Source organism: Poeciliopsis prolifica, unplaced genomic scaffold, assembly GCF_027474105.1.
Source record: "Poeciliopsis prolifica strain line A6 unplaced genomic scaffold, Auburn_PproV2 SCAFFOLD034, whole genome shotgun sequence".
Classification (NCBI taxonomy): domain Eukaryota; kingdom Metazoa; phylum Chordata; class Actinopteri; order Cyprinodontiformes; family Poeciliidae; genus Poeciliopsis; species Poeciliopsis prolifica.
This window is the reverse complement of record NW_026562409.1, coordinates 2,577,097-2,602,107: the sequence shown is the minus strand read 5'-3', so window position 1 is coordinate 2,602,107 and position 25,011 is coordinate 2,577,097. Positions and strand designations below refer to the sequence as shown.

At 42.5% G+C, this 25,011-nt stretch overlaps 1 protein-coding gene across 4 annotated transcripts; it reads left to right on the top strand.

Moving 5' to 3' along the window:
* Nucleotides 1-2,332: 2,332 nt before the first annotated feature.
* Nucleotides 2,333-23,380, top strand: LOC129374027 (integrin alpha-3-like). 4 transcript variants are annotated; one of them, XM_055052213.1, is made up of 29 exons: nt 2,343-2,536; nt 3,437-3,606; nt 9,305-9,432; nt 11,034-11,119; nt 11,225-11,355; nt 11,431-11,537; nt 12,182-12,280; nt 12,517-12,576; nt 12,656-12,809; nt 12,910-13,103; nt 13,175-13,263; nt 14,380-14,513; nt 14,601-14,672; nt 14,754-14,815; nt 17,143-17,279; nt 17,967-18,110; nt 18,182-18,279; nt 18,467-18,635; nt 19,178-19,264; nt 19,342-19,421; nt 19,495-19,572; nt 19,813-19,912; nt 19,983-20,156; nt 20,241-20,360; nt 20,531-20,641; nt 21,527-21,625; nt 21,699-21,824; nt 21,943-22,085; nt 22,695-23,380. In XM_055052213.1, the coding sequence occupies exons 2-28, from the start codon at nt 3,449-3,451 to the stop codon at nt 22,051-22,053; spliced, it is 3,108 nt and encodes a 1,035-aa protein (XP_054908188.1). In that variant the 5' UTR covers nt 2,343-2,536; nt 3,437-3,448; the 3' UTR covers nt 22,054-22,085; nt 22,695-23,380. The 4 variants fall into 4 exon arrangements, with proteins under 4 accessions (XP_054908190.1, XP_054908188.1, XP_054908189.1 ...); XM_055052214.1 differs by lacking the exons at nt 2,343-2,536; nt 9,305-9,432 and having other exon boundaries at nt 3,484-3,606; XM_055052215.1 differs by lacking the exons at nt 21,699-21,824; nt 21,943-22,085; nt 22,695-23,380 and having other exon boundaries at nt 2,333-2,536; nt 20,531-20,707; nt 21,527-21,616.
* Nucleotides 23,381-25,011: the final 1,631 nt, after the last annotated feature.

Below are 25,011 nucleotides of genomic sequence, written 5' to 3'. Positions count from 1 at the left end.
TCTCTCAAGGGATTTCAGACCAGTTCATTTCCATTTCAGGTCCTTGATACGTTTGTTTCAAAAGATCATTGAAACTGTTTTAGGAACTTAAAACGCTTGACAAGAGTATTTTATTGAGTTTATATGCTAATAATTATGGGTCAGGATATTGCAGGTCCTTTGTTGCCGTTTTCATTCCAAATGGTTTCAGGATGTTTCAGAACCCAGATGACTGGTTCAGGACGTTTCGCAGTAGATTTTGGTTGTTCAGACCATTGAAGACGGTTTCAGGAAGTTTTATAACCTTCGTGACTATTTTGGAAAGTGGTAGCATCTTGATCTTCCAGCACCTTCAAGGGCTTCTTGGGATATTTCTGACATTGGATCCCTGACGTTTCAGGACCTTGATGACTGTTTCAGGGAGTTTTATTTTCTTGTTCAGTTTTTTTCAGGAAGTTTCTCACCGTCAAAGATCCTTCAGGTGATTCCTGTCTTCCATTCCCGAACATTTAAGGTGGTGTCAGGAAGTTTCACACCCTCAGTGACTTATTCAGGAAATGTTAGACCATTGTTGACTGTCTCAGGAAGAGTTGAGCCCTCGATGACTGGTTCAGGAAGTTTTAGGCCCTCCATAACTTTTTCAGGAAGTTTCACAGCAGATTTTAAAGTGATTTTAGGTCCTTTATAAGTATGTAAGGATATTGAAGACGGTTTTCACAACCTTCATGACTTTTTAGGTTTCTGATGGCTGTTTCAGAAAGTTTTATGCCCTTAAAGTCTTTGGGTTTCAGGTCCTTCATTGCTCTCTTGGGATATTTCTAACCATTGGAAATAGTTTCCCAAAGTTTTAGAACATCAATGACTCATCAGGAAATACTGAACCCTTAATAAAGTTTTAAATTCTTAGATGATGTTTCTTGAAGTTTTATAGGTTTGTTCACTGTTTCCAGAAGTTTCAGACCCTTGACAACTATTTAAGGAAGTGTTAAGCTCTTAAGGGCTGTTTAGGAAGTGCTGGACCCTTGATGACTGTTTCAGGAAGTTTAGCTTCAATTAGCTAGCGTCCGGCTCTTGATAACTTTCTTAGAGGGTTTGTGATCTGGGTTAGTTTGCAACATTTAAGGCTTTTCAGGAAGTCTTTGTTTCCTCGTGGCTGCAGCTCTTTACTGTTCCAGTGAGTTTTTAAACACTTGACTGCTTCAGGAAGTTTCAGGTCTTTTCTGGTTCTGGGTGACGTTGCTCTGTTTCTAAACACTTATCATGTTCTTACATGTTACCTAAACACTCAGACCAGGAACCATTGAACTGTTTTCATGCATCAGCACCTTCAGTTGTGTTCTGGTTTCCACGATGCCATCAGCAGCGAGGCTAAGTAATGAATGCTCTCTGATGCGTTTCCTGCCAGCTCACCTGATGCCTTTCATCCTGAGGCTGGCCAGCTGCCTCCTCTGATTGGGCTTTGTGCAGCATCAGATAACCTGGAAGGTTCATCAGTTCGTCTTTGTGAGGAAACTGATCCAGAGGTACTGATGCAGCTTCGGCTTGCTCAGGTGAAGCACGGAGGAGGGAGAGTGATGATGAGGGGCTGCAGGATAAAACCCTGTTTTCACCAGCAGATCTGCAAAGATACCAAAATTTCCGCTTAACTTTACATTTTGATCCGACTGATTGTATAATTTTTAAAAATCAAACGACTGATAATTTGATCAGTTACTCAGTAGAATTTTTACCAAATACTTTTTAACTCTTACTTGAGTATGTTAAAGTAGTGAAATGTTTTGGCCACTCTGCCCACCTCTCACAGTGACCATGAGGATCCAAAACATGACAGATCTGAACATCTAACTGCCCCAGGAGAACCTTGGTTTGACTGTTAACATCTAAAAACGATGATAAGCACAGAAATTACAGTTTCTTATCAGTCCATGGAGTCAGAGCTGAAACTGATAAACTCATCCTTGATGCAGGTAAAACATCCAGATCAACACCTGACAAGAGATAAAGTCACTAAGCGTGCTCAGAGATTTGTAGGGGTGTGTGTGCGTGTGTGTGTGTGTGTGTGTGTGTGTGTGTGTGTGTGTGTGTGCGTGTGCGTGTGCGTGTGTGTGTGTGTGTGTGTGTGTGTGTGTGTGTGTGTGTGTGTGTCTTTGTGAAAATAAGAAAAAGGAGAGAGGAAGTAAGACAAAGACAGGAAGCTGAAATAAACTGAGCGGAGAGTGTGAGACAAAAACATTCACTTTTACACACACACACACACACATACACACTAATAACAGGAGTGTGTGTGTGGGCGGATTAACTCACTCAGACATGATTTCATTTCAGGACGAGCGAGCGCAGCTGAAGAATAAGAATGAAGGAGAGAGAGAGAGAGAGAGAGTGAGAGAGAGAGAGAGAGAGAGAGGGAGAGGGAGGGCGACCTGATGCAGAGAGAGGCTGATCTGAGCGCGTGCAGAAGAGTGTTTCAGCAGACGGAGAAGTCAGACGGAGCAGAGCAGCACTCAGACAGTTGGAGGACGAGGACATCTGGACAGATCCCTTCACCCAGAAGCATCAGGTCAGAGTTCATCCTGTTTCTGTTAGCTGACCGAGCAGCAGTCATTTTCCAGCTGCCATCACTGTTTCACAGGCTGCAGGTGTCCTTCACCAAACTGAGACGATAAAAGTAGAGCAGGGATCAATCGGCATGATGGAATCCTTTTCTTCAGCAGAGAAACTGGTAAAATTGTCCAACCAGTTAAAATAAATGGTTTGTGGATTCAGGAAGCATTTGGTTGAGATGCAACTTGGAAAAAAAACCAAACATCTAATCAAATATGAGGCGTGTTTTACAAGCGACTAAAATGTTCACAACTTCTTAATTTAAACATTCAAGCATCAAATGTTTCTGAATAGTGGAAACTGTCTTAGTCTGTTTGTTTAGTTTAGCTTCACACCATTTTTTTTAGAAAAATAATGACGACAGTACAAAGAGGGAAAAAAGCCCAAAGGGGTTAAATAGATCTCCACCCAAATAGTATAGAATAAAACAGGACAAAACAATCTTTCATCTGTTGACTATATATTTATGAAATGCATTAAGATAAAAGTCATCAATACACATCAATGTTACAGATGTTATGAATCAAAGGCAGCTGTAACCAGGCAGGTGTTGTTCAGCTGAAGGAAGGCTGGCTTTGTTACCGTCTTTATGTGATTCTGAAGGTTCAGCTCTACACTCAGATTCCAGGTCTGATCTCTAGTTTCTAATTCTAATAACTGGAACTGGCAGAGGTAACAATGGTGATTGGATAAAGTTTCTGACCTTACAGATTGGCAGACAGGTGACAGCCAATCAGCTTTGAGATCCAATCAGCCAATCAGCTTTGAGATCCAATCAGCCAATCAGCTTATACTGTTGCTCAGTGGGAAGCGTAGCCTGATAAAACTGTTTGATTGAGGTTCTCGTTCCCTTCAGGTGTGGGTCTCCATGGCAACAGATATGTTTGTGCTGCTGAGCGTCTGTCTCAGTGTGAACCTGGCGATCAACATCGACACGTCGTTTCCGGTGCTGAAGGCAATCGGGAGCAAGAATCTGTTTGGATTCTCTGTCGCTCTGCATGAGGATCTGGAGACGGGGAAATACCTGTGAGTTAACACCTAATCCACACACCTGTCCTAATCCACACACCTGTCCTAATCCACACACCTGTCCTAATCCACACACCTGTCCTAATCCACACACCTGTCCTAATCCCCACACCTGTCCTAATCCACACACCTGTCCTAATCCACACACCTGTCCTAATCCACACACCTGTTCTAATCCACACACCTGCACCCATCTGCTCCTCTACTCCTCACAGTATCACATAATCTGCCCTTCAAATCCAGAAAGAATCACATAATCTAAGCCATAATCCAATGTCATCCTCTGAGTAATTATACATTTTTTCAGAGGCTGCTTGAATCAGATCCTTCATTAGATGAATATTTTCACAGGAACAGGCTGGGAGAGTTTAGGCTCCTGTGTTTCTCTCCTTCTGCTTGTTGTGTGTTTGCTCTCCGTTCCTCTGAACGTCTCAGGTGTTTCCACATAAACTCAAACTGCCGTTCAGAAACCAGCCGTTGCTCACAGCCGAGTGAAACCTCAGCTTCCTGTTCTGAGCGTTAAATAAATCTGTGATCTGATTTTTCCCTCATGCACTGAAACATACGTGACTAGAACGGTAACAGCAGCAGTTTGGGTTTCCTGTGAATGTTTGAGAAATGAAATGTTTCTCAGCAGAGAGACAGGAACCGTTTATTGAGTGGATTTACGGTTCATTAGTGCACTGCAGAGTTCAGATCCCACATAATAACGATTCGTCAATTCATAGTCCGACTTCCTCACTTTGCGCTGCTATAATTTCCTTTCCTTTGTCTAGTCCATATCTAGAATCAAACCCATGCAGTGAAACCACAGAAAATGTATTTTTGCAGTAGAGAAGTACTTCAAAGGGATTTATTATGCAAAAATTCACATTTTGGACATTTTTCTACTTCCATTTGAGTTTCAACTGCTCCGAAAACCAGACAAACACTAAAACAAACAACTATTTTTTCAGTGTTTTTGGTGTCTGGAAAATGAGCTGTTTCAAAACGTACTCACCCCAGCCCTGTAACCTCGCAACCCAGGTGGCGGTCTACAAAAAGTCTGCTGGTTTCAACGCTGTGAAAACACAATCGTTCTGTCCTTGTGAATTTTCAGAAACCACGTGTTGGATTATTGTTGTTTGTGCAGGAGGCTCCACTTCTGTTTTTCAAAGACGTACGGCTGCACAACTGTGCATCTGTTTGAGTCTGAGTGTAAACATGAAGGCTGAGTGTAAACATGGAGTCGGGGAGCGTGGCCAGCAGCAGCTTATAGATTTAAAGGGACAGGACGCTCATTCTGAACTGAGCAGAATGGTTTAACTTTTGTTAAATTCGTGTTTATAGACCATAAACCAGTCCTAACATCACTTTTAATGAATTATGTTCCTATTTGGTCTGAGTGATCAAACCAAAAACTCAAAACATTGTTGGTGAATATTATTTCACCAGATTATTGCTCATCATTCTGACTTGCAGCATGTTACGCCCAAACAAATTGCATTAAAACATGGAGCAACAACCCATCAGAACATCCAGAATCATCACCAAGACATATCCAAAGATTCATGAAACCAGCTGAGAGTTGGAGGAGTTGTTGCTCAGCTACAACCGGGTCAGAACCAGTCGGTCTGTTTTTCCTCAGAAGTCTGGAGCTCAGATTTCCATGCAGTTTCCCGTCTTCTGTGAGTTTCTCCCGGTTCTCCACTCCCTGCAGTTTTATCTCCCAGTTTGTGATAAGTGGTTTCGCTCTGAGGAGGCCGGCTCCATCCAGCTGCTGCTGATCCGGCTCCATGAGACTCACGTGGATAACCGTCCAGATGAGCGGGCTCCATCAGATCAGATCTGTGTGTGAATGTGCAGCACAGGGAGTCAGGTGAATGCCCTGCAGTGTTAATAATGCGTCTGAATTCTCCTGCAGCCTGAGAAACAGCAGCAACTCGAGCAGAAAGGAGCCGCAGGAATCAGGCAACAACTTCAGATCAGAAACGATTACATGGAAAACCAACAATGGAAAACAAAAGCTTTCTCCAGAAAATGATATGGTTCTTACTTATCCACTTAGACACTTTATTTATTGACTTTTCTGTGAGTTTCTGATTCCCCCCCAAGCATCTAGTGATAAACCCAGTGACTCTTTTCTGTTGTTGGAGACTTTTATGCAACCATGAGCTGTTGGACAAGAAACTTTTACTAAAGAGAACAAAATAAAATAAATAATTACAGATTTTCTTTGGAGGATAATCTGTCAAAAGTATGCTAGAAAAATTTCTGAAATTTTGAAATTCATCTCAGAAATTTTACATGAAAAACTTTAAACTTTCTGAATTTCAAAAGTAGAAAAAATTCAACAGCTGAAACTCAGAAACTTCCATGTTCTCCAAAATGTATGAAATTAATTTAATAAGTTCTTATTTTATATTTTGACAGATAAATCTCTCTTGAAAACTTTATTGTTTTGAGCCCTTTAGCAAAAGTTTTTTTGCTTTGATCAAAGGTATAAATGCCTATTTAGGTTATTGCCTGAAGACTAAAGGAAGAAATAAATGGGAGTGAAGTGATTTCACCAGCAGTGGGATGGGACAGGAATTTTTCTGTGGGAGTGGGATCATGGGACAGGAGTGAGAATCCGCTCCGGTGTCGCTCTGTGGTCGCCGCCGGAGCCGTGCGAATCTGACCGACACGGTTTTACATCCGAACGCAGAGCGTAGCAAAGTTAAGCCGGCAATGAGATGGTTTTAGGTAGAATAACGCAGAACAAAACAAATTTACACAAAAATGTTACAAATATATCACAGAAACATACAAATAGAGCCATAAATAACCTGTTGAGACAGTTTATCTGCGAAAAAGTTGATTTGGAGGTCAGTTGGACAACAAAAGCCCAAAATCTTACAATGTTTGTTTAGTGTTTTTGTAGTGTATGTATTAATGTACATAAATAATAACTTTGCCTGTTATAAATAAATAGAAAATTAATATTATTTCACTTATAACATTGGAAAAACATCATGTTATAAGTGAAATAATCTGCCATAAGAACTTGTAATATATTTTTTAAATCAATATTAAGAAATGTTTGACTGAAAACAATCTGCTGTAGCTTGATGAAAAGCTAGCTGTACGTAAGTTTTGTCTTATTTCAATCAAGTCTTAGAACCCAGACCAAAAGTACTTGCTGAGATTTAGTTTTTTGTTTTTGCAACGTAAACTTTAACAAAAAGGATCATTAGGAAGAGGACAAACTTTATTTTAGGAGCCTGAACTGGTTCTGGAGGACAGTTTATCACATACAGCCTCACTATGAGCTTAAGCAGTTGTAGACGCTGACAGATCACATGGTACACACACACACACACACACGCACATACACACACACACACACACACACGCACACACACGCACGCACACACACACACACACGCACATACACACACACACACACACACACGCACACACACACGCACGCACACACACACGCACACACACACACACACACACACACACACACACACACACACACACACACACACACACACACACGCACACACACACACACACACACACGCACGCACGCACGCACGCACACACACGCACACACACACACACACACACACACGCCCCTCCCTTTGAGCTGCTGATTGCTCCATGTTGCTCCGACTGAACATTTGTGTCTCATCCCCTCCTGAGCTGCTGCTTCCTGAAGGAGATCCTCACGCAGCTCAACCGGAGGTCACCCAGCTGTCTGTCTCCAGGGTCGCCATGGCTACCGTCTCTTTATGTCCGCTAATTGGATTGGCTGTGGGTGTAGCTCACGCACAGAGTGATGTTCCTCTGGAGGTTCAGGTGCCGCAGGTCGGAGTTTCCTCCAGTCAGACTCCCGGCGCCATGGTTGGCTATCCGGCGGGTCGATGGGGTTTTGTTGGTTCTGGTAGGCAGAATATGGACCCCGAGTGCAGCCAGGAGACCCTGAGTGCAGCCAGGAGACCCTGAGTGCAGCCAGGAGACCCTGATGTCCTCTTTGGACTGAGGAATGTTGGACCTGTAAGTGGTTTCTGGATGCTGGATCAGTTCTCCCAGGAGACATGGAGGAATATCCTGGAATCAATAACTTATCAATAACTAAATCAATGCTTTTGCTCTTCTCTGACACTGCTCTGACTCCATCACCATCGCAACCTACCTGGCAGGTCAGAGGTTAGAGACTTAAAGTATCTGAGTGAACACAGGAAGTGATCACACCCACAGACTTCCTGTCAGCAAGAGGCGCCACCCATCCGTCTGACATTTAAAGACGTGAATGCTGCGTCGTTTAGTCTCCATGGCGACCTCCAGTCCTCACTATGATGGGATGTAATGTGCAAAATTCACATTCTGCACATTTCTGTACTTCCTTTAGAACAAGCAAGTGCTTCTAAAAACAGTTGAAGCTTCTATGTTTGAGCCTTTTTAAAGACCTTCAGAAAGTTTCACTGCTGGAAAAGACACACGTTTCAGAAACCATTTGCTGCACTCTTGTTGGTTACGCAGGAGGCTCCACTTCTGCTTTTCAGAAATGTATAACTACGCATCTGTTTGCAGCCATTTCCACCTGTGAGTGTAAGCGTTGAGGAAGGGGGCGTGGCCAGCAGCAGCCTATTTGCATTTAAAGTGACAAGTCGGCCTAAAGCAATTCATTCTGAACCGAAAACACTAAAATCTCATTTTCGAATAATGATTTTGTGCAAAAGATGTAGTAAACATGTTTTGTTTACATCTTAAACCTGTCCTAACCTGTTCAACAGGTCACCTTTAAATGAATTCCCAGCTGGTTGGATTCATTGTTCCAGTGTTTCCAGTCCAGTCAGGATGGGTCCTATCCGGTCATACTTGGCTCACACTGACCTCCAAACAGTTTGTTGTCCTCCAGCTGATTTATGTCATATGACTTCAGCTAATCAGAGGTAGACACTTGTCCTCAGGCTGTCATTGTGTCATTGGGTGTCCCGTCTGTCCTTCAGACTCCATTTATCCTGAGACTCAAAAGAAATGTGACTCAAATATAAAAACAGTCAGTTTATATCATCAGTGACCTCCACTGGGAAGCTCAGGTTGTGATTCCTGGAAATCCAGAGAACCATGACGGGTCTCTGCCATCAGTCAAGATCAGGAAAACATTCAGGGATGAAAACATTGTTCCTTCAACACCGAACATCTAACACCAGGGCTGGAAGTAACAATTATTTCAGTAATGATTAATCAATTAGTCTTCTGACAATATTAATTCCTAAATTGATCAATTAGTGACGATTAATCAGTTAATTGTCAGAATAATCGATTAATCATCAGTATAATCCTTGCGATTAATTGATTAATCAGATGTTAAAAATTGGCTTATTCTGCAGTTTTTAAATTTAACCACTTAAACCTTTGTATGCAACATTAGAAATATAAAAGATGCAACCAAACAAATAAATCAATTATTTTTTTAAACAAGAAAATTAACATGTTCTAGCTTAAAATGCAAGAACTGCTGTTCCTTTAGATTCAAATAAACAATTCAATTCCTTTTTTAAATGAGAAAATATTACCTTATTAGTCTGAAAATTGTTTTTACTTTTTGCTCCTGACATAGTATTTCAAAAGAAATACTATTTTAGTTACTAACATCAACATGTGAAAAATAAGATACAGTACAAACAATCAGGTAACACTGCCCACCTGTTCCTGACAGGCTATTGGTCGGCGCTCCCAGGGAGAAGGCGGAGCCTCACATTCCAGCCAATCGAACAGGAGGCGTGTACAGTTGCCCGGTCACAGCTGACCCGACAGAGTGCAGTAGGATAAAATTCATAGATCAAAGTAAGTCTTAACATGTCATTCTACTTCCTGTTTCACACTAAGGGGCCGTGGATGTCTTCATTGTTCGTTGGCCAACAGTTTGTTTATGAAGTTCCCAAATTCCCAATCGAGTGAAGAACAGATCTTTGGGAATAAGGTGGAAGTTTGATCCTTTCTGGCTTTTCTCAGAAAAACAACAGCTAAAATAAAGGAGCAAATTAAGCTTAGACCCCATAAAGCCACGACACAAGATCCCTCAGGATCTCAGAGTCTTTCAGTTTTATAGAAACAAATCCTGAATAACTGCTTTGACTCGGGGGAAGAGCCCTGGATCTGAACATCCTGGTCATTCTTAGAGGAGGTTTCTGGGTTTTGGACTTCAGCCTGAAGTGAACTTTGGTTTGACACACAGCTCCCACTGCAGAGGCTTTACATTTAAAGACTTTTATCTGCAAAATAATGCCGCTAATATACACTGCAAAAGTGTGCCACATTAAATAAAATCAAACCAACACACAATCTTAATGTACTACACACGAAATACAACAAAAATAACTTCAAAACAACTTTTCATCAAGATATTTGTGCTTGTTTAAGGTCAATAATTCTTGATCACAATCTATTAGTTTCATTGTATTAGCTGAGATTTTTTTTTAATTCTAAAAATAAATTTTTCCTGTTTTCAGTGAAAAGTCAAGAATTTCTGACTTAACACAAGTTTATTTGGGTTACTGAAAAAGTAACTTTAAAGTTATTTTAGTCTTATTTAAGCATAAATATAAACACAAGTAACTTGGTTTTGCAGTGTAGGTGGTAGAACCCACACGGATGATCCGAGAAGTCCTGGCAGAACATCGGACTGAAATGACATCAGCCCAGTTATCAACCGTAGTTTTAATACATCTTAAGAAAGTAACAAGAGAGTCAAACAGCTGATTAATGGCGGCTCCTCCATAACAGGTGAATCATCCCATCAGCCTGGCAGCCGTGACTCAGGAAGAAAACAACCCATTTCAGCTTCTTGGCTCTGGACTTCCAGTTGATTAGCTGACTGATTCGTTGCCGCCTGTGATCTTATCGCCATCTCGGTGCATTATGGGTAGTTCATCAGTCATTGAGCTGTGACAGCTGCTGTCTGTTTCAGAACAACACAACCACACTCCCATTATTAAGATCCTGATAGACTAAAGCATGACAGCTGGTGCATGATGACTGATAATGTAGACAGTATGCCACAGGGAATAGGAATACACTGCAAAACATAAACTCTTACCAACTATTGTAGTCTAGTTTCTAGTGCAAACATTTTTTTTCCGTTTGAAATAAAACAGAACTAACTTATAACTAACTTGTTAGCAGGATATAGGAGTGTTTTTTTCGTTAATAATTAATAATATTTATGAAAACGTACATTGTTCACGAGCAGATTATGTCATAACATGGGAAAATGTCTTGTTCTAAGTAAATTTGGGAACCTGACTAAACCATAAACTCCTCTTTATGCCTAAATACTCTAGAATCAAATGGGTTGCAATGGCCTAGTCCAATTCCAGACCTCAATTTGAGAAGTTTTTTGTTTAGTGGGACAGACTTACCAGTTTTCTGTCTTTGTGCTGTTGCAGACCTGGACCCCACTGAGGACCTGCTGGAGGACATGTGGCTGGGCGTCACAGTAGCCAGTCAGGGCCGACCTGGAGGGAGGGTCCTGGTGAGGCTCTGCTCTCATTGGCTGATTATTTCAACCAAACTTTCTGCTGTAATTAAAATATTTGTTAACCACCAACTGTAACAATTTAACCGTGTGTCTTGGCAGGCATGTGGCCACCGGTTCGTTAAGGTGTACCAAGGAGATAGAAAGATAATTGGCCGGTGCTATCTCCATAGAAACGGCCCACATCATGATGAAGAGCCACTGAACTGGGAGCAAATACAGCAGCAATGCGAGTAGGTCACATGACTCCATGTTTAGCCTGTGGGAGAGGCTACACTTACCTGTTTTACCTGTGTGTGTGTGTTTAGTTACAGGAGGGATCACAACGGTGAGGGCATGTGTACTTATGGAATCTCCGCCTTCATCACGCACACCGACGCCATCTTTGGCTCACCTGGGAGCTTCAGTTGGCGGGGTACCTGTTCTGTTCAGTCCGCCCCTCTATGATGTCACCATCACATGTCTGATCACTTCCTCACCTCCAGGTTTCCACATTCACAACCATACAAGAATTCAGACCCATTAATATTTACTCCTGTACAGGACGTCACCTGTTAGCCGCTATAGCTAGTGACGTCCACCTGCAGACACCATTATTACACACTGAGTCACAAAACAAGAGTTGGACTCAGTCACTGATTTGGTTCATGAACAAAGCCAATGTGTTGAAGGTGACCGTTTTGGAGGCCTTTTGGGTTTCTGCGTTTTGCAGATGATGTGGTTCTGCAGCTTTCACTGGACCATTTCCCGGTTGAGTGTGAAGCAGCAGGAATCAGAATCAGCACCTCCATGTCGGAGGTAACGATCTTGAGCTGCAGACAGTGGAGTGTCCTCTCTGGGCTGGCAAAGTCCTGCCAAAAGTATAAGAGTTTAAGTATTATAGAAACTGAATTGGTTTGTCTTAATGTGGTCCAAACTCAGATACATTGAAGTTCAAATCAGAGGCATGTATAGATATAACGGATGTGTTCTGGTCAAATGAGAATAAACAAAATTCCTTTCTTGTTTCATGCATTTATTTTCTCCGATGTTATTTACGTTTTAATGTGTGTGTTCCAGGAAATGTTTATGCCTTCTGGATGGATCCGAACAATGACCTTATTTCGACAAAGAACTCCTTTGACTACAAGAACTCAAGTTATAGGAATATTTATTTAGGTGAGCTATCTCTCAGTCTCCTGAGAATCTGATCTGAGCTTCTTCCTTCTCTGATGTGCATCCAGGAATCAGGGAAGCTCAGAAGGAACCTGAAAACTTTGATGTTTTAGGTCTTTCTGGTGAATCAGTGATCTGTGATGTTTACACTAATGATAGCCATTCAAACACATAAAGCCACAGCTGCTCTTATTTTGAAATTAAGGAAGCATCTTAAAAACTAAACTGTGTTCCTGCAGGATACTCGGTCACTCAGGCTCATCACCTTCTGTCTGCAGAGAGTCAAACTATCGTAGCAGGTGAAGCCAACCTTCATTCCTCATCAGCTCCCGGGGTCTGTTGATGTTCTCACCAATGTGTTGATGTGTTTGTGAACAGGGGCTCCCAGAGACAATAAAATGGACGCCCGTGGTTCTGTGATGCTGGCTGTCAAGCGATCCAATGATCTGGTGATTCAGCAGACTCTACGAGGTCAACAGGTTGGCTCGTACTTTGGTAACGTCGTGGTAGCCGTAGACCTCAACAGGGACGGGTGAGAAATCACCTCGATACAGCACTGACAGACGCAGTACCCGCATTCTGATCCGGTTGATGAAACTGCTTCACTTCCTGTTTGGTTTTTTGGCCTGCAGGTGGAATGACCTGCTGGTGGGCGCTCCGTTTTACTTCAACCGCCAGCAGGAGGTGGGCGGGGCAGTTTATGTTTACATGAACGCAGGAGGGAGGTTCCACTCTGAGCCCACCGTGGTTCTGATGGGTTCAGTTGGATCTGCTTTTGGAATGGCTGTTGCTGCAGCAGGGGACCTCAACCAAGATGGCTACCAGGGTGAGGCAGCAGCTCAATGCTGACGTCTAATAATCAGTAATCAGTTGGGGTGAAGTGATGTCGTGTTTCAGACTTTGCAGTGGGAGCTCCTTTTCACGATACCGGATGTGTGATGATCTGGACTGGGAGCAAAGAGGGAATCTCTGCAGAACCGAGTCAGGTATCAAACCAAACCTGGTGCTGTCCTGGTGCAGGATCTGCACCAGGACAGCACAAGGTTTATAATGCAGAAATTGTCAAATCTTTGCAAAAGATCCATCCATCCATCCATCCATCCATCCATCCATCCATCCATCCATCCATCCATCCATCCATCCATCCATCCATCCATCCATCCATCCATCCATCCATCCATCCATCCATCCATCCATCCATCCATCCATCCATCCATCCATCCATCCATCCATCCATCCATCCATCCATCCATCCATCCATCCATCAGTCTGTGTGTCCATCTATCCCTAAAGTAATTTATTTAGGTAGCAGAATAAACAGAACGCAAAGATTTCCTTCTCTTCAGCCACTTGGGCCAGTTCTCCCAGGGGAATGATGTAACTGAGAAACATCCTTCTTCCAACATGCCCTCGGTCTTCCTATGGGTCCATCCATTAATCCACAAGTCCAAGAGGGTTCCACAGACATAAATGTACCCTGTAATTGACTTTTTCTTGAGGATCCAAGGTTTATAAGAGGTACAACATCCATCAGGGATGTTTCTTCTCCACCACGGCAGACACTGCACACCTGTCATCATTGTGGCCCAAAGAGACAGACTTCCATCACCAATAGTGTCTACCACTCTGTTTTTTAGTTTCTGCTATGACATGCACCATTAGACTTTGAGGTCCTGAAGTCCATGTAGCTTCTGGGTCCCCAAATAACACAAGAACAAAAGGCAAACTTCCCCAGTCATGTGAGTTGAAGACGTTCCTACTGGAATCCTCTACCAGACCTACCCAATGTGTCTGTCCAAAGAAACCTCCAAGGAGTTTGTGAGTGTTCCTGCTCTCCATGGGAAACTCCAACTCCAGAATAAGAGACGATTTATTAAATCTAGAGGAGATAAGAGGAGCTTGAGCTGAGTGTGGAGGTTCCACCTCAATCCCAAACCAGTCAGGTGACTTCCTTTATCCCTTAAAACCAGATTATGATCCCAAGCATCTGAGTATTTATATGCCAGAAAGAAACTCAGACCCCAGCATTGTATGGATACCGAAACCCTTCCACTAAATGAAGTTGGTAATTCAACTACCTGAAATGTTACCTTCCCCCTCAGATGATCGAAGGACGTTCTGTATCTCCTGGGTTCAAGACCTTCGGGTACTCCCTGGCTGCAGGACTGGATGTTGATGGAAACCAGTACCCAGACCTGCTGGTCGGCTCTCTGGATGATACCGTCGCCCTCCTCAGGTACTGTTACCTGCTCTAACACGTCGCCTGAATGAGAGCAGGTAAAGCTCTAACGCAGAAGGTCTGTATTTCCTGCTGGTTCCTCAGATCTCGCCCTGTCGTCCAGCTGAACACCACCTTAAGAGTTTCTCCAGCTCTGGTCGCCCGAAATGAGACAGAGTGAGAATCAGAGGAAACTGTTCAAGTTTGCTTTCATCGTTACTGTTGTGGTAATTATCATTAACAAGGTCTGTCTCTCAGCATCAAGGTGAAGGTTTGCTTCTTCTTCAAGTTCAACGCTGGAGAAAACATCAGCAGCATCTGTGAGTTTGCAAACAATAATGTGTGATTGTTGAAATAATAATTGACTAATTTGGTTAAAGTTAACAAAAAGGCAATGTGCTAAAAGAACAGCATACTCAGACTATTATTAAAAGCAAAACTGTACAAAACATACACATTTTGCATTTAAGATAAAAAAAAAACTTGTCTGTAAATATGTTTTACTCACCAAAATGTGTATTTAATAATTTAGAAAATGAATTGAATTGTTTGTTTATTTGCATCTTTTAATTTATTTCTAATGTTGCATAAACAGTTTTATGTAGTTAAATTAAAAATCTGCAGTTAATCGTCAAAATTATCCACTGATTATTTTTTGTATTTTTCACGTAATTACTGCTTTGACAGTGTTGTTCTTTCAGCAAATGGATTTTTGTGAGTCTTAATACTCTAATTAATCAATTTCTAAGTTAGTTGACGATTATTTCAATTCTTGATTAATTGTGATTAACCTGATTAGTCGTTTCAGTTCTAATTAAAATGGTGAGGAAAATCAAGTAAATCTGGGTAGAATTAGCCAAAGTTATGAGGCTGAAGCAGTAAACTTCAAAAATTCTGCAGAAGGTGCCAATTTTTTAATCAGTTAATCATCCAAATAATAAACAGAACAATTAATTACTAAAATAATTGTTAGTTGGAATGATATTCAGCTAAATATTCACTGCAAATCCGCATGTCTTAAAGCAAACATGCATCCAGTCTTTCTTGTTATCCTCAATCCCAAAGCTTCTCTCTTTCCTGTAAATGTTGTGAATGAGATGCATTGGTTTGATGTGCTCTTCCAGAAGCGGCCGTCCTCCTGCTGCTGTTTCACCTGGATGCTTCGGCCTTCCGGGTCAAACTCAGCAGGTCCGACTGACCCCCGCCGCCACGCTGGTGGAGTCCAACTGGAGCGTCTCCTGCAGCTGGAGACGCAACAAGCTCATCTCCAGCTTAATGACAGCTGCTTCCTGCGCGTGTTGCAAATCAACCCCCGCTGTTAATCAGCATATCTGATGAGCTGCATGTCCTCATTGCGTTAATTTGTCCAATCTGAGGAAAGGTCACCCTGTTGCTAAGACAACACCTGCACCGCCCACACGGCAGATGACATCATGGCTTGTCCTTGAGTGTCCCGGTGTTTCTGTGGATGATAAATCGCATTAAACAAACGGATCTTATTCCGTCTGACACACACACACTCACTCCCTCCGCAGAGGTCTGTGTGAGTGTGTGTGCGCTGTCGTTAATCCGACCAATCAGAGTCAAGGTGACCCCCTTCATGAGGTGAATAAATCGTTCGTAGATGAGGTGGAGTGATCATCATCTGAGAGTAAAACTGTCACCTCACGCACATTTTGTTTAAAGTCTAATTATTTTAATATTCCTGCTTCCTCTTGATTTCCTGAAGTTGTTCATCTGAAGTTTTAGGTTAGTTAATCTGATTTAGATGTAATAAATGTTGTAATTCTCAGACTAATTAGATTATTAGACACTTTGTCACATGAACATTAGGAAAATGTTCTGGACTTAACTTCCCCTGGCTGTCTCAGTGAGAAACAGCCTCTAAATATTCCCAACAGTATTAGACCTGATGAATCACACAAACGTCTTCAGGTCGCGGCAGAAACACACCAAACATCTGGGACAGCTGGTTCGGTTTGTTACCAAGTCTGGTTCTGTTCAGGATTTGATCTCAGCATGCTGGCTTCTGTTTTGTCCTTCTGAGTGAGATTTCATCTGCTTTGCTTTCGCTTTAGTCATCCTGGAAAATACAGAGATCACCACATACCTGTTCCTGAAATGCTGGAGAAAGTTTAAGAAGCAATTAATCGGTTATCAGTTATAATCGTCAACTAATTTAGTAATTTTTAACTAACTCAAACAATACCACTGGCTGAAAGAACAATATATTCACAGAAGTAATTGAGCCAAAACTGTACAAACAATATAAATATATATTCTACGTATAAAAAAATGAAAACCTTGGGTGTAAATATGTTCGACCCAAAACTACTCAACTGGTCTAGTTTAAGAATTTGAATTTGGGTTCAAATTCTATAAATGAAAAAGAAAAAAAAACTTTAAGCACCATTTAAAATGCTCATTTTATGCGATTTCTTTACATTTGTTTTAGTTTTTACTTGAATTACTGAATTACTTGTTTATCTGCATCTTCTAATGTATTTATGATATTGTATAAAAATGCTAAGTGGTTAATTTAAAAAAAATGCCAAATATGGCCATTTTTTCTAATGTCCACAAACTTGAAGTCTTGTTTTAAAAGTGTAACTTTAGCTGTTTTCAGTTGTTTTGTTTTTTCTCACAGCTGTCAACGTCACTGTGACTGGTGACGTCACCAGCCTCTCGCCCCGCCTCCGTTTCCATGACAACAGGCAGAGCGTGTACTCCAGCATCCTGTCCGTGGGGAGCGGAAAGTGTAAAACCCTGAGAGCCGGACTGCTGGTGAGATATGCACACACAGGCAGAGCGCCACCTGCAGGAACCTGAGCTCATCACACAGAACAACATGGCCCTTGGTAAAGTGTTAACGTTATCATCTTTAACTGAGCTAATTGAAGGGTCTGAAATCAGTTAATAGCAATTAATCACATTTCAAAATATAAATGACACATCAACAACTTTTTCAATTCAAAAACCCTTTTTGTAGCTAAAATGTTGAATAAATAAATATGAGTTCAGCAACAAAGACATTTTGTTGGTTTCTGTTTAGGTCATAGAAACCAACAGATTCAACCCAAGAGACATTCAGCTTCTAAGTGCATTTTTTAAAAATCCTTTAGAAATGTAGACTGTGGATGCAGACGTTGGGCACGTCTGTGCTGCTACAAGTTTAGCATTGCAATGCTATCTTAGGCTTCGCTTATATGCTAACTGCTTTTAGCGCAATTTGCACACAACAATAATCTTGTCCAGCGTCCCATCAGATCGTTTCTTGAAGCAAAAATTAACTCCTAGTGAATCAAGAGAAGCGGCTTTGTCGTCTATCGGTCTTGTTTGCATCCTGAAGGTTCAGCATCAGCACCAGATTTCTGACCACTTTACTTCCACATTTGCTCTGTGTTTCTCTTTATCAGCTGGAAAACCTTCTGGTAAACTAAATAACATGTTGTGTTTATCTGTGTTCTGCAGAGTACCATCCAAAACGTGGTGGAACCTCTGGTGTTCTCCTTGAACGTCTCCCTACATGAGAAACTTCCCAACAGAAGCAATGCTGTTCAAGACCTGAAGCGCTTCCCCATCCTGAGCCCGACACCTCAGCGCATCAAAACCCTGGTCAGATCCGGTTGCTTTAAGAGAATTATCTTTTGTAACACTGTTTGATTTTTGTTTTTCTCACCATTCAGATTCACATCAAGAAGGCCTGCGGGTCTGATAACGTCTGTCAAAGTAACCTTCGGATGGTGGCCTGGTTCACAGATGAGGACCACAAACCCTTCCCCATGTGAGTGACAGCTGATTGGATCAGGTCAGGATATTGATCTGATCAGAACCGGTTACCACTGAGACAAATAGAGGTGGGGTAAAGATGAAGACGTTATGACAACCGCCAGCCGGAGTCTGTCCTGCAACCAAGACCTAAAACCTCCTCCAGCCGCATCAAGTTCCTGATGTTGATCGTTTGTTTCCAGGCAGGACGGCACCCAGCTGCTGAACTACAACATCAGCATCAGGAGGTTACTTCTAGAGGTCAACGTCAGCAACACGGCATCACCAGGTCGACTAGCAGAGGATGCTCACAACACTGTCCTCAACGTCAGCGTCCCGCCATCGCTTGTTTACTCTGGAGTCCAAATAAAGGCAATGAAGAAGAGATTTTTATTTCCTGTGGCGACGATTTAAAGTGGATTCACTCCAGTCCTGTTTGGTCTGCATTAATCCAACTCCTGTTCATTTGCCTAGAAAGTCTGTTTTGTGTGAATTAGCAATCAAACCCGGATATCAGTCAGGTTGAAGTGAACTCTGGTCCGATCTGAACAGAGACCACTCCAAAAGCAGGGAGCAGAATATAGTGCAGGGCATTCTGGGTAAATTCAACCAAAACAAACATGGCAGTCTCACGCTGGCTGGAGAAATACCTCAAGGTTTTATACCAAAGACAAAAGGGAAATCGTACAACCTCTTAAATCTGACACCACTCCATTTTTGGTTTGAGATCTTTCACTAAAACGTTGATTTCCAAATGAATCTTGATTTTATTGGGTATTGATCTGATCAGTCACACACAGAACATTTCTTTCACGTTTCAGCACTGGAGTTTAGTTGCCTACTGATCGGAGATTTGAGAGAACCCAAAAGGATCTGGGTCTTTATTCTTTTTCTTGTGTTTCTGTTTGTTTCAGGGGGGCAGCTCAGGAGCCATTGAGTGTTCTGGTGAAGGGGCCACTCTTCTCTGTCAGCTGGGGAATCCCTTCAGAAGCAACCAGAAGGTAAATACCCCTTCCTGCATAAGGCATTCAAGCTGTAGCACCACAATCTGTCTGTACTTTCTGCTCCTGTGTTCCAGATTCAGATGTTCATTAAATTTGAGCCATCTGCGATCGCTTTGGACACCAAGGAAATCCAGTCTCGGCTGGTGCTGTCCACGTAGGGCGTCCACTCACACGTCTCGGTCTGAGTTTGTACCGCCGGATGCTGATGTGTGTCTCTGTGTCTTCAGGCTCAGCGACCAGTCAGATCTGTCTCCAGTGTTTGTCTCCTTGCTGGTGGAGTATTCCCTGCAGGCGACTCTCACACTGTAAGACCTGATTCGGTTTACTGATGAGTAATGAAATAGGTACAATTCTGCTTTGACCCAGTGTTGCTTCATGGGGTAAAACAAACCTCACTTAAGGTTAGTGGTAGGGTGCCATCTAGTGGCTTCAGACTCAACATGTGAATTATTTCTGTACTTTTAATGGATCATGTCAGAGTAACAGATTTTGTTCTGTTGAATCAAAGTAAGTAGTTTAATTGAAGCGGTCCTGTTTCCTGTTAGAATCAAACCGGGTTCAGTCTTCTTCGGAGGTCATGTGGTTGGTGAGCAGGCCATGAAGAGCACGGAGGACGTGGGCAGTCCGGTGATCTTCACCTTTCAGGTTTGTTTGTTTTGATCCGGACCGCTCCAAACCAGAGACTGGACAGGTGTAACCAGGTGTTCTCCAACAGGTTCACATCCAGGGGAAGCCTCTGGGTCACCTTGGTAACCTGGAGGTCGAGTTCGATTGGCCGAAGGAGGTGGCGAACGGAAAGTGGCTGCTGTACCTGACAGAGGTCCGCCTGGAGGGCACCTCCAATCGTCAATGCGCACCTGGCGACACCATTAACCCTTTGCAGCTTGTGGTAACCATGGCAACACCTGCCTCAGACACTGCTGTCAAAATAACGGTCAGAAAAAATGCCTGATGTGTGCATTTGTTTGTTCAGCTGTCCAACGATGAGAGGACGATGATGAGGAGCCTGGGGATGAAGGGAGGGGAGGAAAGGAAACAAGAGAAAACTCTCCCAGTCCTCAGCATGCAGAGACAGAGGAAGACCTTTAAACTGGTAAAGACCTGACTATGGACACTTTACCTGTCCACAAAGTGAAGATTTCCACTTTGACACATTGAACTTTGTAGCTTCAGCTAAAAAGCCAGACTTCTGAAAATGTGGTTAGCACTGGCGGCTAAACAGAGGGAACCTTCTGATGACGTGATCATCCTAATGTGTTTCAGAGCTGCAGCAGTGGGGCCAGGTGCGTGAAGTTCTCATGTCCTCTGCTCAACATGAACAACTCTGCAACTCTGACGGTGAAGAGCCGACTGTGGAACTCCACCATGATTGAGGTACCATCACCCAGAGCGGTGATCATCGGTCAGGTTCCACCAGCTGTGGCCACCGCTAGCTAAAATGTTAGTAGTGCTAACCATAAACATTAGTTTCGCTAATGCTAAAGTGCTACATGGTATTTAATGGAAGCTAATGCTAAAGAAATACTTAGAAATTGTATTTATTGTTGTAGCTTGTTCTCTATTGTTCTATTTTCCTCCTTTATGTTTCTTGCTTGAAATAAAGTTAAAAAAGACAGAAAACACAATTAGAGGAAACAGAACTGCTGCTTTAACAGGCTTCACTTATTTCAAAATAAGAGCATGAATATAAATGTCTAACAAGTTGAAGAAATCTTAAGCAAAGATTGTGTTTTATGTACATGTTTTTTCATGATGCTAATACTGTTATCACTCACACAGTCATCCCCTAATCAAAATTGTAATTATAATCATAATTAATCAATTATATGTAATTTTATATGTATATTTTTTTAGTCATGAAGAAAATTATATTTAATTCTTTCATTATGAAATATTCTATGACTAAATCAACAAACATCTTGAACTATATTCAACTGAAAGTTCACAAAACAACTAAATAAATTAGCACTTTAGAATTTATCCTGCGAAATTTAATGGCCAAATTAAAGTTGGCCAAATAAAAAAATAGCGCAGATTAGCATAAGTGTGCCCACCACTGGTTCTGAGCAACACTCACCAGCTTCACCAGTTCAACCAGTGTCATGGTCACTTCCTGTCCAATCCAGACCAAACCCTGAACACAAACAAGTGAATAAAATGCTTGACTAAAGAATATTAGCATGTGAACTGTAGCACACGTCATTGTGCTGCAGTGCCCTCTAGTGGCCACTGAGTAGAATGCCTCCTGTTTTGTTTCAGGACTACAGAGATGCAAGCAGTGTGTTGGTTCAAGGCCAGGCCACTTTGAAGTTGAAGACCTTGAAGAGAACCGTCACCATGAAGTCGTCCCCCTCACTGGTAACATCCTGCTGCTCCCATCCCAGCCTGATGCCTGCTGCGCGCTCCCTGAGCCTCTGCTTCCTGTCTGCAGATTGAGGTCAACATTTACCCTGAGTTTGAGCTGCAGCTGAACTCTGGCGCCCCCTGGTGGATCATAGTGGTGTCAGTCCTGGCTGGAGTTCTGCTGCTGGCTGTGATTTGCGGTCTGCTGTGGAAGGTTTGTGAAACCCGACGCTGGTTTTCAGGATCCACCTCATGAGACATTCTCATCATCTCATGCCCTTGGCGTCGTTCACGCCGGTTGGTAAATTGTTATGTTGCCCCCTGCTGTTCAGTGTGGCTTCTTCAAGAGAGCCAGCACCAGGGAGATGTACGAGGCCAAAACCCAAAGGGCCCACATGAAGAGCCAACCGTCTGACATGGACAAGCTGACCGAGGAGCTCTGAGGCCGGGCAGGTTGCTGCAGGAGAGGCCTGCTGTAAGGACCACTGACCGGCTGCTTACTGCTTACTGGCTGCTAACGATCTGGTTATTGAGTGCTTCGAGAAAGTCCTGCTTAAGGGACCAACAACTGTTTGCTGCTTACTTACATTGTGTTTACTGGCTGGTTACTGACTGCACAAGTTGCTCCAGGTGGTTCCTGTTGCAAAGCCCGACTGTTTACCACTTACTGACTGCTGCAAGAAAACTCTGCTTTAAGGAACACCGAAAAACATACAGTCTGGTTACTGACTGTACAGACTGCAGTCTACCCTGACTTACTTCATAGTTTTCTGTCTGTCTCTTTTTTTAGAATTTATACTTGACCAAATTTAGCAGCCATGTTTTGGTTAGTATCTGTCTGCAGATATGGCCACGCCCATCTTTAGATGTTTTTAACCAATCAGAGAATAGGTTCACCATAAAGCTTAAGACATTTCAGGCTGTTTGGTCTCTGATTCACACACCTGCTGCACATTCACCTGCCCTAATCCTGACCCATTCACCTGTCTGCCTACTTACCTGTTCACCAGTCAGTCTGCTCACCTGCCCTCCTGTCCGCTGTGGTTGAGTGGAAACACTATTTCTGTTTTTTTTTTCCCTGCAGTGTCAGTTCTTTGTGCGTCCTGAGGCGTGGCAGACGGCGGTGCTCCAGCAGAGGAGGATTAAGGGTAACACCGAGCAGCATGTCGATGATGATGGTTTCCTGATCCAGGAACAAGTGACCGCGACCCAGAACCGGAAGATCCAGAAACACTGGGTCACTATTTGGACTGAAAGCCACTGAGAGACCTCTGGTATCCATAGAAATGGATCTTATACCAAACTGAACCAATCCGGACCAAATCTGATCAACACTGCCAGGCTGCTGCCACTCGCTTCACCCGTTTACCCTGAGTTATTCAGAGGTGGAGCTGCGAACGCAAACATTTTTTATTGGTACAATTGTTACTGACCTGTGTGTGATTGGCCCTTAGCCATTGGAAATGATCCATTCAACTAGCAAGGTTTTAATTTGAAGGGCTATGTTATAAATATTGGAATACTCCTTTAAGGACCGGATGTTGCTGCAGGGTCAGCGTTTCTGTCCATGCTGCCTTCATGACTCGTCCGTAGACTCATCCTGCTGCCTTCAGGTGCTGCGTGGTCCAGTGTTGTTCGTGCTGTAGAGATGAGTGTACAGTTTGGTCATTTCTGACAGCCACTGAAAGCAGCTGTAGTCTGTTAGCATTCCCTGCAGCGTCGATGGATGTTTTGTGTGTATGGTGATGATATTAAAGTATTTTTTTACTATTTTTTACTATTCACTGGTTTATTGTGATGCTCCTAAAGGGAATGTGGTGCTGTGATGATGTTTTGTCTCTGACCTGAGGTTCAGATTTGATCCATCAGTAGCAGATACTTTTAAGTCCTGAAAGACGGAAGGTAAAGTTCATAAAACAAACTTTTTCTAGTCCAGAACATCCCAAAGGTGCTTGACTGTTATCGTCTTGATGCCCTGAACCGGATCACAAATCCATTACACCCGAGACAAATAGCTATATACTGATTATGTAGCATTCCCATTTTTTTGGGGAATGTTCTGAATCTTTGCAGGAACTGAGTTGAAGAAAACAACTTTTTCTCCAAGTTAATTTACCCAATAGCCAAATATCTTTCCTTTGAATAATTTTACCTCTAAATGGGATGCAAGAGTTACCAAACATAACCAACTGAACATCGTTGAGCAACAATGTTGAGGATGGAGAAATGTGAAAGTGACATCCTTCCAACTGAACTGGTTCCAGTACTATCCTATTGCTACTGATGTCTTTCTTCCTGTTAGCATCTATAAACTGGTTCAGACCAGATCTGGCGGTGGGATGAAGAACGCCAACAATCATTTATAATGTTGCAACATTTAAACTCTTGTTTGAGATTTGGATGTTCAGCTTCCTGATTTCAGGGATATGAGTGAAAACTATTGATCTTCAGAAATAAACAGTTATTACTGGATTGTGATCTCTACAGAAACTCAGGACCCGACAGAAGGACGATGAAATGTTTCTGGCAGAGATGTTTTCACTTTCTGCGTTTCTTTTGGAAATCTGCGCAAAACATTTCCGACTAATTAGGAAACGCAGTTGAAGTCCCACGTGAATACGTTTGTTCAGATCATAAGTCATAAAAAACATGTGCCGCCATCATCCTCCTTGAAGTTTTCTTTCGAGTAATAAAATCTGATCTTGTCTTGTTCACTAGCAGAGCTCTAAGGAGCTCAACTTGAGACCGTTTTGCAATTTGACTCAAGTGTGTAGAACAAAGGACACATCTAAAAGTTGCAGGAGCCTGGCCCTCCAGGACGAGAGTTTGACTCCACAGTCGCCTACAGAGGACAGCAAGTTCATTTTCACTGCAGCTTCCCCTTTCTGATGCTTCCTCTGCTGGAGAAAATGCATGATTTTCTCATGCTGATTACCATTTCTGATCTTAGTAAACATCCATGTTCTGTAGAAAAGCTGCTGAATCGCTGCAGGCTGTTGGGTAAGATCCTGTCAGGACAGATGCTGTGCAGGAGATAAGCTCTGCCTTCTGCTCTCACTGGTGATGCAGACGTTGTGCTTCTCTTTTTGCTCTCTTTTTTCTGATCAGTTTCAAGGATCAGAAATACTTAATCACGTTCATGCAGACTGTGACTTCTCCTTTCTCCTCCTGAAGCTAAACCACAGAAGTGATCCAGCATCAACCAGCTACAGTTTTCTGCTTTAACCTTGAACCACACAAGTGTCTGAGATATTCCAGAGACAATCAGTGCCAATGCCAACAACTGCAGCAAGATGGATCCGTTTCCAGTCCACTGTAGCTGCGCTTCCATTACAAACGTGTGCAAATTTTTATTTATATTATGTTTCCATTAAATAGTAAATGAAATTAAAATCACGTGA